The sequence below is a fragment of the Battus philenor genome, unplaced genomic scaffold (assembly GCF_028537555.1).
Source record: "Battus philenor isolate CCGP_79_NKW_IND1 unplaced genomic scaffold, ilBatPhil1.0.hap1 SCAF_6, whole genome shotgun sequence".
NCBI classification, from domain to species: domain Eukaryota; kingdom Metazoa; phylum Arthropoda; class Insecta; order Lepidoptera; family Papilionidae; genus Battus; species Battus philenor.
Genome location: NW_027181726.1, coordinates 7,816,336 through 7,833,952, shown reverse-complemented (window position 1 = coordinate 7,833,952; position 17,617 = coordinate 7,816,336). Strand labels below are relative to the sequence as shown.

At 35.6% G+C, this 17,617-nt stretch overlaps 1 protein-coding gene across 1 annotated transcript in view; it reads right to left on the bottom strand.

Annotated features, from left to right (window-relative positions):
* The window catches only part of tnc (tenectin), a 30,795-nt gene extending 13,508 nt beyond the window's left edge, over positions 1-17,287 (bottom strand). The window contains exons 1-2 of the mRNA XM_068774019.1: positions 17,012-17,287; positions 1,191-1,271 (exon numbers count right to left, since the gene is read on the bottom strand). Coding sequence (XP_068630120.1) covers positions 1,191-1,257 — 67 coding nt within the window. The 5' untranslated portion in view covers positions 1,258-1,271; positions 17,012-17,287. The remainder of the gene's footprint in view (positions 1-1,190; positions 1,272-17,011) is intronic.
* Positions 17,288-17,617: the final 330 nt, after the last annotated feature.

Below are 17,617 nucleotides of genomic sequence, written 5' to 3'. Positions count from 1 at the left end.
TATCATTTGCTATGAATTTCATACGGGTAAACCTAAACATTAAAGTCTGCATTTAGATTTATTTTTTTAGTAGGGCATTAAACCCTTTGACTCTTCTGAAGTTATCATGACACGTATATTAATTGTTTGCAAACCGAAAAAACTTAATCTAATATATACTCATCGGAACGCTTGACCACCTTTACTGTTCGATGATACAGCTCCGATGATGCAGCGCTTATAAACCGGGACTCGCCTGACCGCTCTTTTGTGCAAAAATTGTCGGCTTCTTGATTAAATGCTACATGATTCATCACATCACGTTATTAATCACAGCGAAACGCCAGAAATTCTTTCACATGTGACATGAAAACAGGATACAAACACATCCTTTGTTCAATTACCCGGAAAAAAATAATTAGATGCAACGAGCGTTTGTGCATAATTAATCGCTATAGGATCAACGTCCTCGAAAAACCTGTTCGATAATCAAGTGAGACTGTGAGTGAATGTGAAATGAATCGTAAAATGTGTAGAAAACTGATTTAGCCAACACAAAAATAAACTTATTGCAAGTTTTAGCAAATCATTTGTAGTACATGTCTGTAGTGCATTATTTTCAATATCTTTATAGCTCTTTGTGGTTTCATAATGAAAGAAATAATTATTCGTCCGAATAGGCCTTGTTAAGCACTTTCGAAAATTCAAGGTGTTTATATGACGTCAATTTAAATATGTATTTATACATAGACTACTGCCGTGAAGTACTTAACAAAAAGTTCTTTTAACGCCAATTTTACAACTTTTTTTGTGTTATATATTTATTTTACATTATATTATACCAAGCTTTTTTATCTCTTATGTAATCTTTAATACCATTATAAGCTTTATTAGTCAAACTTACTTTAAAATAAGCTTATAATTTTTTTGCAAATAAATGTAACATTGCTTTAAGGATTTTATTATAGAAGTGTATATCGTATCCCAAAAAGGATGTGAAAATACAAATTGTTATTGAACATGGCATTCATAAGGCTACACAAACAAGACAGGTCTTCACCTTTTTACAATTTTTTTGATAACGGTTATAAAAAGCGACTAGAAACAAAAAAAGAAAGCAAAGGTAACGTAATATCCAGCCTAATCCCACAAATTATGTGAAAAACTAATGAGTTTACAAAGAAAAGTTGACATTGAAAGGTGGAACTCACCGGCCGTGGAGCACGCGATGCAGGCGGCTAGCGCGAGCAGCGCCCCCGCCGCGCGCCTCCGATCCATCTGCCGCCACCCGTCTGAAACAATCACACCATCCAATTAATTACTGGCTAAATATTGGGCACTCATTGTCGCGCGGCTCGCTGGGGAGTAGCAGTAACAAAAGCACATGAGTTAGATTTGTTCTAAATCTCAACATATTTGCTTCAAGTATGTACGATATACCAATAGTTTTATTCATAAAATTAATGTTATGATATCATCTACTATCAGTCGCAAAACAATAACCACATGGGTTATGTTGACGTTAGTTTTAACAGAGTTGAAGACCAATGCTTTACCCTCTAATAATTCTTAAATTTAAAAACTTTGTAAACAGGTTATCATAAAAAAATATATTGATTTTACCGTTACATGCTCAAAAAAAAATGTTGAAAAAGCCTTGTATTGAATGGTACACTTTAATACAGCCGGTCACGAAGTAAGTTTATGAAGTCAAACAGAGCCTTGCAACAGAAACGTTTTGTTTTCATTTGAAATTAAAAAGTTTTGCCGTAATAATTGAAGGGGTGGAAGGAAATGAAGTGAAGGTACTTGTAACAAAATACTAAAGAAGCAAGGGAGGAGAGCGGTGTAATAAACGTAGAAATGTATCGCGGGAGCGACGCGAGGGCAAAAGTAGGAATATGTGTCGTGGCAGTAAGCATCGAGAACGCGGAGTCGAGTGGGAGGCGGGTGCTGGGGTCGAGATCTGCTCGCTACGTGCGACTTGTTTTTAACAACTTCGGATATATGTCCTTACACTTGATATTGCACTCAAACCGCTGCCATTACGAGTTCATTCAACGTCATAGGCTATTATACAAGTTTTCTGCAACGAATTATGATAGTTAATTTAAAAAAAAAAACAAATATTTATCTAATGAAAAATGTTTTGAACTCAATTCGTTGAAATAAACGATTAAGGAAAATCTTAGAAAGTTAAAGTTATAAAAATACATACATAAAGAATACTTCAATATTATACTTCAAGTATTTAAAAGTAATTTGCTTTATGTTACTATTTATTCTAGATATTTCGTAAAACTTCCCCTATGTACGCAAAAGTGCATAGTGATAATCGCATAGAACTTTTCCCCATAAAATTTACATCTGGTAAATAGGCAGCATCTCGTTTCCTTTTTAAGAAGTAATTTTCCCAGAATTCGTCTCTTTCGCAATCGATCTTGGTTAAATCGCTTAAATCAAAAGTATTGTTGTGCCTGTTCGTATATATAAGAACGGGTCCCTCCGTCTAGACGCTCTTTGCAAGTCACCTCAACGAAGAGGGTGAGGGCGCACACAATTCTCTAACGTCTATTTATTTGCTTTTCAAAATATACGTTGAACACATTAAGAGGAGTTCGGATGCTTCGACTCTACAATGTTATCACTTTAGAAAATAGACCGAAGAATTTTATTTACCTGTCGATTTAATTTTCGTGGTTTAATTGTAAATGTTTTTATTAATTAACTTTGTGGAATCAGTTAACTATTAAATATTTTCTTTACAGAAAATGTCGCTAAGGAATATTTGTTCTCTTGTCTCGGAATAATATTATGGTTGGGTGCGTCGACCAATCATAACGTTGTAAGCGAGGGACTCCGTTTCTCTAAATATACAATGGGAGCCTATTTCTCAAGTATAATTTGGCGTACCGTTTGTTCCGGCGGCGTACGTCAAAAGTAACAGTTAATTTGATTAGAATAATCCTAAATTTGAAATGCACGAATATGTACGTACTGCGAATGGAAGGCGGTCTTAATCGTTTCGCGTGTAACTGTTGTTGATTGAAAACACCTATTTGTGCTGTGAAGGCTATTTGCATATTAAGTATTTTAAACCGTAGAGATGAAAACGTAAAAGGCATATTTGTAGGCAAGAAAGGTTTGTAATACACAAACGCTAGCGCAATTATGCACGGGCAATCGTTCGGCACACAAAGGTGAAAGCTTATCGCTGCATCTTTTTGTAATAACACTCGTAAAGAAACGAGTTTAAATAAAATAACAGCTATGGGAGCGGAAGGTGATTGGATGCGATCGGAAGGGCGCGGGCGGCCGCGGTGGGTCGCTGGCCGCCGGCGCGTGTTGCCCAACACATCATTTGGGAACACTGCAACCGCAGCGAGCATTGACACCGATTTCTTGAACATGGATTAATATTACAACAATGAAACTGTACTTTTTGTTATTTATTCTATTTCCGTGTATGTGTTTTCTTACGGACGATTAGTATATATTAACACGGTTGCAAACTTTTCGCTAATTAAAATTGGTTACACCGGTGTGAAAAATCGTTTGTAAAATTAGTACAAGTTTTAGCTTTTGTAAGTGATATGAATTCTATATTCGGAAATAGCCCACTAGTCTACTCACTTTAAAATTATGAATTGTTTGAAATCATTTTCACCATATAACTTATAGGGAAAACAATTTGTTTTATAAAAAAATATTTACACAATATCAATTTTAGAAACAGCGTTACAAAAATTATTATACATAATTTGTTTACGCTGTTTACCGCAATAATTTAATCCAGACAATAGACATTAAGTCATTCGCGTCTAGAATTCCTACGCGCTTTTAGCTTCTGGCGTATTGCCGAAACATGAAACTAACGTGACAAATACAAAAACTTTTGTCACCTATTTTTTATAAATAGGTGACTGTTGAAATGAGTATATATTCTGTAAGTATGTTCTAATGATCACTCGTGTTTATTCTTACAAATAGGCTTTGCTAAGAGCTTACGAAGTTTAGACATTGACATAATTTAAAGTTAAATATTTCCTTATACATAGACTACTGCTAGGTTCGGAAGGTTGATCTTATCGAGAAGAACCTTTCAAGGAACTAGAAAGCTATTCTTTTAACGCCAATTTAACTTTTTTTTCCGCCGAATCTACTCGCAATGCTATGAGGAATATTAACCAACGAAAAAAGGTTAAAGGAAAATCTAATCAGATTAAATATAATAAGAAGACGTACGGTTGATTAGCAAGTTGTGTGTGTGTGTTATGCGGCGGAGGTTCGGACGTGTCGCCACGCCGCGCCGTTCGCACAATGCGCTCACGTACGCATGTCGCGATTATCAACCGTCGTAAATTACTACCGATTAACATAGCAGTCGTGGACATGGCGACTGTGAGTCGTCGTTAGATTCGGCTACAAGACGACACTGAATCGCTATAAGCCTATAATTGTTGCAAGTGTACCGGTCGATTAACGGACGCCGACACGCCGACACGCTGACAGGTACATAATGAGAACGTGCATTTGACATTTTTAACCCGCATGTCAAGCAAAATTACAGAGATATAACACATCTCGTAAGATGTGTCATATCTCTGGAATTGTAGTTAACTAAGTAAAGTTGACGCACAGAAATCTTTAGTGTATTTTAATTAATTTGTTTATTTTTCCGTAACAATGTTCCGTAACAATTCGAAATATTTCCATGTAATGGATATATTTACATTGCAGAACTTTTTCCTATTAAGGAAATAGGTAGGGAAAGCGCAAATATCAACTCGGTCTAAAGAGCCTCTCAGTTCGTTGACCCGCGAAATTTTGTGTCAGATGAAGTTAATAAAAACTATCTAGACCAGCACACCACATAACAGTTTCCGGGTTTTTTTAAAAGCATTCTGCATACTTTATCGCAGTAAAAACATCTCCTCGTTTAAGTAGCGGTTTTAATATACTTTCTGTTATAATAAAATACCAATTTAATAAAGATCTTGAAATACTCTCTTGATGTGTTTTTTTTTTAAATTACGTAGGTACTTCAATTCATTCGATAAATGTAGTTTCTTACAAATACGTAATTACAGTACAACTTTGCGAAAATTAAAGGATGAATTCTTTTACATATTACTTACTTACATCTGTCTCGTGAAAGTTTATTGAATCCAATTGAATATAATATGATAATAACAAAAGTAAAATATATGTGAATAGAATAATGTGTCGATCTGTTCAATGAGTTTAATGTATGTTTCAATCGTTCGCATTACCATTTATTTGCGTGTTAAGCATAATGTCTCACGCTCTGCTTGAAGTTGACCTTAATATAACCGCTGTTCTGACAGCCGAGCGCCGTCCGCCGTGGACACTGTACCGAACGCAGGGGCACGCACGTAGTTACAACGTAGTCCGAATAATTTAGGTAAATCCGCTCTAGACATCACATTCCCGTTACACCGTCTTAACATTCCAACAGAACACTCCCACGAATTATCTCATGTCCATGCCATTCTATTTTCGATTTATCTATATCACCTAGTTCCTCTTACCGTGAGCGAATATGCTAATACGTCCGAAACGATTCGCCTCACGAAAGTACCACCGTGATCTGCATCGGAAATGTTATTTGTCTACATAATTGTTTATATAAGTTAAATATCGAAGTCAAAATTGACAAGCGATATCATTTGTTTGAAAACTTTTCGTGTTAATAGTATGGAACGAGCAAAGAGTAATAGTTTCGTCGCTGTACAACAATTTCGCTAAGTCCATCGTAGCTCGAAGCTCGTAAATGCAACTATTCTTTTGTCTGTGTAGCCGCAGAGAACCTAGGCACCGCTAGTGTGTGTTGTTGCTAGGCGTACGTTGAATTCGCGATTGTTGGCGGGCGCGACGCTCACACGATGAGCGTTGCCCCTTGCACGCCCGACGCCTGCATACTAGCGAGCCTGCCCCCGGTTCCCGTCTGCCGCCGCCCCGCACAATCTTCTACAGATCCATCATCAATTTATCTTTTCATTAATTCAAACATCAAAAAATTCTTTTTTTTTCTAATTAAACTTAAGGACCAAGCAGTCTCAATGATTTTATATTCTTTATAAATGGTTATGTATATAAATATATATATATATATATATATACCATATTTGTGTGTGTGAAAGAGAGTAAATGACTAAATAATAATTAGCTGCAACAATAACCTACTAATTTTATAATATATTACTAAAGAATCTTTGCACAGAAGAAGCAATCCGTCCTCCTTTCCAATCAATCCTGATAATAATTTACCGCGTCCGCACCCTTGAGCGAGAGTCGACACGTTACGCGGCTGATCTTTCTGTTTATAAGTACATTTTGTAAGATTCCCATTTAAGAGCGTTAAGTTTAACCAAGCGGCTAGAGGCGTGAAAACATTTGATGGTGTAAACAATTAGCCTTACCAGGAAGTGAGTGAGCCCGGCGTGATGTCTACTGACATGGCGGCGGTATTCGCAGGCATGTATGAATGCCTCGTGTCGAATAGTGTTTACGAGCGGCGAGCCGATAGCCGTCCAACTGCTCACTCATTACCGGCCATATCTCCGCACCGGGAATGAATGGCAAGCGCTTACAATCGAACCTCAGCGCTGGACTTTAAATGGGCAGGTATGGGCACGTAGTGGATTTTAACTTCAACAGCGTTTTCCGTTAACTGTTTTATTGCGTACAACGTGTTTTACAAGAACAATATAACCTAAACTTTGAACGCCTTCCACTGTTTTATTGGTTCCTATAGCAAAACCGTACTAGCTAACTGCGAAACGGTGGTAACGCATAGCCTACTTCGCAACAAACTAAGCTAACATACGAGTACTACTATTGGATTTTAAATTTATTACAATGTTATACTCGGAGAAAAATTCCTTTCGCATGACCTCAATGGGAATACTCGCATAAAATTCCCTTTAGTTTACTGACTTTAAAAAAAGGCACCGACAACAATAGTAGGCAAGGGCTTGGTTTTTCTCATTGGAGCAGCGTTATAAAGAACAGGTTTCATACAAAAACGATTCTAAGGAGCCTAGATGTGAAACATTTATTCGCCACATTATCATATTACACAAGAGTCGTGGTCATCGCTTAGAAAATGATCCTCTTCGTTTTCACTTGCGGTCGCAATAAGGAAAAACTGAGCTTAAATAAACTTCACGTCTATAAGGTATGGCGATTTCAATTGCTTTCGCTATTAAAATGGACAGGCTATCATTTTACATGCGGACCTCTCAGGTAATGGCACACGCAATTGTATAAGCTCGGCATTAATGATTATCTTATAGCCTGAAGGATCATGAATGCTTTCATATGAAACCTATTAAGAGTTTTAATGATAATGCCTTTATTAACGATATTCTGTGTCGTAACTCAAGTAATAATTCTCTCGCGGTCATAAGCTAACGTACATGTTCAAGTTCAGGAATTTATGCTTATAGCCATATAATATGAGATACGGAAAGATTATTTACTAAAAGTGATCATTTTATTTATGACTTTTTATGTGTCCATTAATCGTTTTTCTCCTGCGGAATAATATATTGAAGATATTTTGAATACGTGTAAAACGTCAAAGAATATCTTAAAAATCGTAGACGAACGTATAATCGCATATCGGCAATGTGTCTCGATGCTAATGGGATATCTTGAGTATTGCCGGGGTCAAGTAATGCGTGCTACAGCGACCCACATTTGGAGGATTACAAGTAGCCGCAAAGAAAATTTACCGCTAACATTGCCATATAAGCAATATGAATTTTAGGTCGCTACGAGCATAACATGCTCTTGCGCCGACATCTGCGCAAATATTGATTTAGTAAGTCGGTGCCGACGGCGGCCTCGTTTGCGGCTGACTTCGCGGCTGTCAACGTCGTCTTTCTTATCATTATACCATCGATTGCTATTCTATTTCCTCCGCAATCTCTCCTTGCATTTATTATTTAACAAATTCACACACAAAATAATAACACAGGGTCATTTTTTATAAGTGTAAAAACTTTAAAGTTGTAAATACCTCATGTATTACCAAAAAGTTTTAAAGCTTTTACATCTTTTTTCAATTATATATAAAGTGATCACTCGGAAAAATGTTATAATAATTTATTTTTCCTATTGAGATGCGACACGCTTTTTACTTCAGTCAGTATAAAGTTTGTAGGGACAGATAGTAAATAATAATAAATTTTAATATATTCGGATCCGAATTTCAAGGACGATTTTTCTTACTATATTATCATGATGTTACTTTTTATCTCTTAGACCATTAATTTTTGGATAAGGTGTACCATACATTAATCGTTAGCGAATTAAGTGAAATGTATGCACCTTTTAAAGCTTTAACGCCTATAATCAATCACTCTGTATAACTAGGCTACTATCATTAATTTTATATCAGCTATTTTTTTACACTAGCTGATGTAGTAAACACATACTTAGTGTTTGTAATAAAGATTAACTTTCTTTTCATAAGAAGGCCACATCATCTTAATCCTTCTTGGGGATTAATTTGATGTTTTTACATGATTTTAAAGGTGGTTTTAAAACGGTTATGAAGGCTTCTCATAATTATATTTGAAATTAGTAACCCTATTTATTATATTTTATGATTGTGCTTTAAATGCCGCTTAATTAAATAACGTATAATACATATATTAAGTCACACAAAAACGCAAAGATTTTTACTTTGTTACGTATTTAAAAATTCGTGTACTAGCAAGGAATAAATAAATCGATTACGATCCGTGACCGAGATAAGCTATACGCTGTTATACGCTGTAAATAAGTTGGATGTTGCGGAAAATTGTATTCGGCCTGTAACAAAGTGATTTTATATTACATTTTGTAATAATTATATTGTTATGAGCATTATCCATTAAAATGCGTGGAAAGTTGATTAAACATGTTTTTATGTATTCCCTCACTGACGTAATAAATTAATTTGACAATCGGATCCAAATTTTCTGAAACTTTTACTTCGTAGTCATATTAATACGAAACGTTTATTGTTCATTGTTATCATTTTAGCCGCAGGACGTTACTGCTGGGCATAGACCTTCCTCAAAGACTAGGAGGAGGCCTGCATCCAGCAAACGACGGATTGTGATTGTACCGGCACATAGAATAGTCCCCACCCTCCTCTTCTGTGATGACCATAAGAGGCAGGTAAAATATTCATTGACGATGGACAGCAGCATCTCCCGAACGCATTTGTAATCAAAAAGCTACGCTCGCCAACCCGCATGCAGCGGCGAGAATTGCCACGTACCCACCGTATGAAAGATAAAAAGTACCGGCCGTTAACAAAATGTAATGACAAGAAAAATAAGTACTAGTAATTGTCTTACGCGCATTTGATAAAATTAATCGTAAAGGTTTTGGAAAACGGCTTAAGTTGGAAAACTGATCAATATATGATATATAATAATAAAAAAATAATCACAATTAATGAAAATTTATCTTGTAAACAAATTAACGTAAGGAAGCGGTGAAGATTACGTCAGATTTAAAGTAATTTAAAGCATCAATGATTGAATTAGTGTATATATATTCATAACAAAGGTTATTACTATAAAAAGTCACAAAAAATGGCTGTCTTTAGTTTTCAAGGTAAAGGCGTTGCGCACACACAAGCCTAAAGCTTTTCAAAGAAGCAAATGTAATGATAGTATTATACTACCTTATTACTATTTTAATACCTATTTAGTAAGTAGAGTATAGCTATGGATTTTCCTAGTCAATTTCTTTGAGTGTTCTCCTCTTGCGTGGATAATTCATGTTAGATCCCAGACATATTATTTCCATGAAGACCGTACGATTAAAAAAATAGACGGAAAAATTCTAAATGTACATGAAAAAGCTATTACTACAAAATCAATTACTTTATGTAATTTCATTAAAAAAAAGACTTAATAACCAGGTAACTTTTATTTTAAGGATCCAGAAAATTATGCATAAAGTTTACCGTATTATATATATATAAAAAGGCGGTGTGCCGTATCTGCCTAAAGTATTATTATTAAGTTATTGAATAGAACCAAGTACAATGAAAAGATCGGCGAAAATTTGTGAGAGGCGATCGCAGCGCAAAACTCCGCCGGTTGTTGCTGGATGCGTCTCGCGCCGCAGGACAATGACATCGCACGTTCCGCACGATAAAACAACCCGAGCGTTATGAACACTTGCCCGCGCCTGATACCGCTGCAAAAACTTAAACAAGACCCACAATTGCCTAATTAAAATTATTATCATATCCTCTCAACTAACAGCGAGTAACGACAAGTCTAAAATGATCACGGATCGTAATCGAAATCTGTTACAAAACGTAGGCAGTATATTTATTTTTTATCCGGCTATTTTAATTTTCTGTCACGAAATAAGGTAAAGGCAACCATACAAAATGCTGTTAGAAACGATTTGGGTATTCCAAAAGTGACCTTCTTTAGTCCTTTGGGTATCCGATTTAACATCGGGTCAATGTCGAAATAAATAAAGCTCTTACCCCAGGCAGCTTTCAAGTTGTCGAATCCATTAAAAACTTAAAATCATAACTTAAAACTCTTCGAATTTGAAAGTAAACAATGTATTGTTGCTTGTTAAATAGTCTTCTTACATTCTCACGCCCATACTGGACTTAACATGTCGGCCATCAGACAAAGTTTGTGTAGTGAACAAAAGCCATTCCTCCATTGCGTTAACGTCGTATATCGGTACCAATATTAATTGGAAAACGACCTATTCAAACAAAACACGGGATTTTTTATTTGGTGAATGGTATAGTGGACAAGTCTATTTGTCTTGTTATTTAGAGTGTGGGTGCTATACGTCTGAACGCGCAGCATTCAAGAGCGCTGTACAGAAAGAAAAGCACGGACAAGTACTAGAACCCTTTTGTGAATGACGATAGCTATTTCCCTTTACGCCATGATTGCCTAAAGTCTCTCTTAATTCACTTTTCTACATTAATTTATAAAAGGATAAAATACGCTGTTAATACATAAAGATTTGCTTCCAATGTTGATGGTATTACACTTAATATCGGATGCATCGAAGGTCTCTAAATCCTATTTTTAATATTCGAATTGTAGCCGGGTCACCGCGCTTATGAATGTAAATAAATGTGAATAATAAAGGTTGTTTAGTCGAATTATATCGAAGCGGAATACGATCAACATCAGAAGTGAAAGACGTAATATAATTTCTTTACCGCTACAATGAACGTAAAGTAGGCAGTTTTTCCCACATACATTAATTTGGTTTGTTTTTAAAGCTTGAGAGTATTAACACTTTAACAAGGCAAATTTTGGAACATTGACGTCAGTACTTTCACGCCTTATACGAAGCTGATTGACATGAAAGGAGATAACTATTGTAATAAAAACTTAGACGGGCAAAAAACATTAGCTAAATAACATCTTAACCTACATACCATCGGGTGGCGGCGAGTGCCGACAGACTTGTTTATTTTGAATGTGAATTTTAATTTGACACCGAGTAGGGTCATATTCGAGTGTTTCTCTTTATCGGCCATTGTGAGTGGCATCGCTGCTCGGTTATATTCTAATATTGACATTCAGGTGGCGAGTCGAAGCGAGGTTTCTTATACACTCACGCCCCGGGCTCCCTTCCTCCGTACTAATAACTATTCCGCCGTAAGACAAAAGCACTCGTTGCTTCACCATATGCATGCACATGTCATTTTCTAGTAACAGCGCCTACCTGCCTTGCCAATATACCTTGACTTAGACTAGTGAATGAATTGTCATTTCAAGTATTCCAAAGATTGGTTTTAACCTATTAAACAATATTATTAGCTTTCTTTTTTAAATTAAAAAATGCAAGTACATTATTTTAGTTTTGGATTAACTTGTTCGAACAGAATAAAAATCGATATCACACGAAGACGCTTGTAATAAGTGAAACAGAAACGATTCGAGCCTTTTTTGTGGTATTCATGTTTGGTAACGGTTAAATCGCCTTGGCCCACCGATGTGTGCCAACGATGTTGACCGCAGAAATGAGATCAGCTTACCAGTCCTTCGCATGTGAGGATATCCACATCTCGAACATATTTTAAGTTTATATTTTAATTTTTGGGAACAAGTTGCAAATTTTTATTTAATTTAAGAACGTTTTACAGGTTTATTGGTTATGGTGGTGTGAAAACTTTGAAGAGATGAATGTAAAGCTCATTTGCTGTCAATTAGTGCAAAGTTAACACTTTCTAAAATCAACGCTTTTAGAAGTGATAAATATCATATTGATAATATATTTAGAAATAACTTTTTCAAATTTTTGATCATTAAATATTAAAAATATTTTTTATTAACTATCTGTCCCTATAAATTTCGTCCTGCCTGAAAAAATAAATGAATTTAACATATAATTAAAGATATAATTAAATAGGACGATTGGAAATAGAAGTAAAAGAGTAAATTCTAACCATATATAAAATATGGGCATACACATTCATGTAGGTGAAAACGTTAAATGTGAATGACGGCACATGGGCAGCGTTTGTCACGTTGCACGGGTCAATGGCATCTGCGAAGCCCAGATTCGGTTCCCTATAACTTGCCATTTTCTCAGGAAGCGTCGGCACGTGGTCCGTGGCGTCGAGTCCCCGACGCGAGCGCATTCTATCACGGCGGAGTTCTGCGTGCGCATATTGACGTGCGCGATATTAATGCGCGGTCAGTAAGCTAAGTAATAATAATTTTACACTTGAAATATCCATGTATGGACACGGATTAGATAAAGGACCGTTAAACTTTCATTGGGACTGGAACATATCGAATAAATCAGCAGCGTTCTTCATATAGTGACTAAGTGTAAATTACATTATTTTAAGTAAGTAGTCGTGGCCTTGTGTTTTTGCTATAAAACAGAAACCGCCAAAGGAGCCTGATAAAAACGTCATGTAGCTATTTAAGTGCCATCTACTAAGCGTGATTCCGCAGCTTAAGTGCAAAGCGTTCGGACAAAGCAAAGAAATCGGAAGCTCGACAACCTTGTTAGGTTACCGTCATCATTATTACCACGAATGAATAATGATCGAATTTAAAGCAAAGCGTCTAAATCAATATTTTAGAGTTTTAATTATTTATGAACATATCTTAAACATATTAGGCTTCTTTTGAGCCTTTTCTGTATTGAGTATAAAATACAGACTAATTTCGTGGACATCCATGCTAAAGATGGATCTTTAAATAGGATGCACCAAGCGTATTAGGCATTTAAATACAGGTTCTTGGCTTTAGTGTAGCTCCAAATCAGATCAAAACGATAACGTTTTTTTGCACGTACCTTGGATAAGGCCCTCTAATGGTCTCCATAAAAGTCAAGCCGTTTGAATTCACTAAACATCGTGAAAGTAAAAATCGACACCGTATTCATACGAATTCATAAAACAAAAATGTTAGGCAATTTAGTAATACTATTCCAAAATATCAAATGAAACGAATAACAAAGAAATAATATTCGAATGACAAGCTTCCTAAAATTTCTTTCTGTTTTACGCTTACTGTTATATATCATAAAGAATTTATCATTATTTTTTTATTAACTGAACAAAATGACTTCAATTACAAAGCGATATTGAATTAAACAGCTATCCGTTTCTATTGCAACCTCACAAAGCAAAATGTGGTTAACAGAGAAGATCTAGGTTTCTCCGTTAACGTCGACAGTGCGGTCGCTTCTTGCCTCCGAAATGATGACTTATTGATGCGCGACAAATATTGACATTGTTGATGACTCTTGGCCTTTAATGCATTCGCAGTTATTCCCTTTTTTGAATATTATTATTAACATGTGGTATATTTACCATTTGTATATGTGATGATCAAACAGTAATAATAAAAATAACTTTATGTCCACCAGTGCGGGCATTGATGTAGGAATATTAAACAAAAACTTAATGAAAAATCCGATTTAAGTAATTTATTGCTTTTTTATTAAAATTACTAATCGTTAACGTTGACAAAATTACTAATCTAAGACTAATAACCACAGACAAATGTTTTCGTTATTAAAGAAATGAAACTTAAATTTACCATTACTTTTTAACTAGAATATTTTATTAAGTTTATAAAGAACGAATACCAAACGTAATATAATAAACATTGTATTAAGAGTATTCAGAATTTGTTTTAAATCCAGGTAATAAAAATCATTAGAAAATCTCTGCTCAATACAGAATGGAAATTATATAACATAGTTAAACCGCAAAGTAACCTGATATAAGGGCTTGTTGCGAAATAAAATGAATAAAAAGCTTAGCATCAGTAGCGGGTACGCCGGCGGCGGTTCGCGGAACCTTCACCCTGCACTTGAACTCGTCGAGCCCGCTGCACGCCCGCTGCACGCCCGTCGTGCGCCCGCTGCGCGCCCGCTGCACGCCCGCGCCGGGCTTTGCGCGATCAAGCGTAACGAAATCACCGTTTCGCACTCAACACTTTTATCCTACGTTCGACTTTACGTTTCGAGCACCCTGCGTCTAACTGCTAATGCTATAACGCTAATCTCATTAGAGATGCTCGTTATTTTCGCTTATTGCAGTGCTATGTTTAGAGTGGATTATTTTTATTATTTCCGCTGTTCTCAAAGATTGACGTGAAATAACATTAATTACCTCGGTTTCAATACCGGTTATTTACAAGGAAGCCTTTATTATATTACCCATAATCATCGGTAATCTCTGCAGATTGACACTGCTAGATATATAATAAATTATGTTTATAAAGAAAAAAATATTAATTTATTATGGTAATAATGGAACTAAACGTACGCAAAAGTTGAATTGTTCAAAACGTATTATCGTCGACTCTCATCGATTGTTCTAGTATTAATCTCGCTTTACCATCATAAGGAACGTGTAGCGAACCTCTATTATCTTTTATTTCATTGCACAATGTTTACTACTAGCACCTAATGAACAAAAAATTTGAGGCGAGAAAAAACAGCTTGAGCAGGATGACATTTGATGCGCGCTGTAGTGTAAAATTAGAAAAATTTATCAAGATTATCTTCAGGGTTGAGCAGAATTAACTTCAAGTACTGGTTAATGCAAATAGTTTTACGTGTAGCTTCTCTTTGTTTATGGAAAATTTTAAAAACGCTTCTATTTATGGCAGAGCTATTTACACATATTTAAAAAGTTTACTGCAATTTTAAAAAAAATTACGGGAAGTCCAAAAAAGGAAAATTTTGGATTCAGTAAAAGAATTCTGAATTTCTTGCAAGATAATAGGCTGGACATGTAGTATTATGTTTTAATAAATTTAAGTCAACGGTTATTCGACTGATGGAGAAAACTTAGAGAGAAGAAGGAAACATTGAAGGAAATTACGGTGAGCTAAAGAGATTATTTACAACGTAATATTTTAATGATTAAAATAAAAAAATAAGTTTAACAGATCTTTCACAAGATGTGTTACATAATTTAATATTATAATTGAAAATATAAAGATTTCACAAATTAAAGTATTCGTAATAATTTCTTAATTCAGCTTTAAGGCGATTGAGAGGACAAAGCAGTAATATTTTTGCGCGCCCGCCGCATGATTTGATTTCAATCAACTTTGTAGCCGCAATCGTGAATGATTAGCGGTGGTGACTGTGAAATATTAGATCCGCCACGCTCGTTCTAGTGGCACGCGGTTGGATCGTTTACGGATATCCACTGTTTTTACATAGATTTTAACTATCCTTTAAGTCTGTCGTTTAGCCGGATATGACTTAATATATTTTAAGTGACAAAAATTAGCTTAAATTTCTGATAACCAGAAAGACTGCATAAAAACCAGCTAACTGGGCAAAGTAGAAATTTGCTTAGGATTATTCCATTAATTCTTTCTTAAATGGGCTTAAGCAAAGCTATACATCTTCACGTACCCACCCCTGAACGAGTTGCTATGTACCTATGAAAACTTTTCCATTAACTTTTCACTTTCTTTGTGTTATGTCGTATGATGTACGGCTACGCGATGCGCTAGAAAACAAAGCTGAATAATGAATGACGCTTAAGAGGGTTGGGATGTTCTAAGGCAGTAAACTCGGAAGTAGAAAGAATATACCTTCAAGCGCTATAACAACTGAAATAAATTCTTTGAAAACAATTTTTTTACAGAAAAAAACGAGAAATGTCATAAATAAGACATAAGTTAACACTGGTTATAAAAAATCATAATTTTTTTTTCAGAAAAACGCAATTAAGTGTTTATTGATTACAGATTTAGATAAATTTTAAAAATTAAGATTTGAATCTAGAAGTGTTAAAATCTTAAATTTTTCCTGTAATTAATAATGTATCAGTTTGATTTTCGTATTTAAGTCTAAATTGCAAATAACACAATTCTTTTCCTCTAAGTTATTTTAAAAACAAAATTCATTATTCTATATGAATTAGTGTAGAATGATAAAAATAAAAGTTTTGAAATGTAAAACAAGGATTACACGAGTAATGCCAGTAAAGATAGATAATCTACAACATCTTAAGTCTCATATAATCCCTTGTAACATATAAATAAAAGTGTCTTTTCACTCCGTCCTGTGCAATATAATACCTGTTATAAAATTTATTTTCTTCTTCTTTCTTTTCTAAAAGGGCATATCTAATATAATGCATAATTATAAAAAAAATAAGTTACAAAATAAAATATTAAACATCAGTATATAAATTTGACATCAACAATTTTTTTTTCCTATTTTATAAGGTCCGAAAATTAAAAAATGTGGAATTTTTATAAACTAAATCTTTAATTATTGTATAAACTAAGTGTTAAAGGTGTAAAAAATAAACAGATAGAGGCTTTTAGCGTAGACACTCGTGAGAAACGTAGCAGCGGAAAAGCTCAACGGCCATCATACAATCTCTTTTCTAAGAAGCAGTTTATTTCTAGCCGCGAATTTGTTGTATTTTTAATAAAAAATTAAGGTTTTAATTAATTTTTGATAATTGAGCTCAAATAATTAATATATATTTTTTTCGCTTTTAACTTACCTTACTTCTAAATAGAAATCGCGTCCGCGCTGGTTTGAGCGGCAGTTCGCAGAGTGGAGTGTGTGCTACACTGTCCGTCGACAACCAGTACGTGAGTCGGAGCGTGGTGCCTACGGCGCGGCCGGGCCGGCACTGACGCGAGGCGGGCGCTCCGCGGTGCCGCCGCTCTCGGAGGCTTCTCAGCCGAGCTTTCAGCGACACAACCCGCACGCACTGCACACTGCACTCGCCCTAGTACTCGCTCTACCCACGCGATTGTTCTCTCCTCGATCGTCTAATGTCCCGAGCGCCCGTCGCACGTTTGAACTCTGCGCAGTGCCCGCTTAACCGTATAAATATGAAGTCCGGTGGCGGGGGACGGCGCCGGACCTCGACGCATCGCGAATCCACATCGACATAAATTGAAGATGCAGCCAGTGTCCTCTACCATTGATTTTATTGCTTATCTATCAGTTACAGCCAATTAGCAAAAGCTCGGCTGCGGCGGCTTGTCACGACCGCTTCCGTGTATGTTGCCAGTGTTATGTAGAGTTACGAAATTAACATACGCGCTTATTGAGCTCTACGGCGTACTCCGCTGCCATTATTAAGCTGGATTATTACATT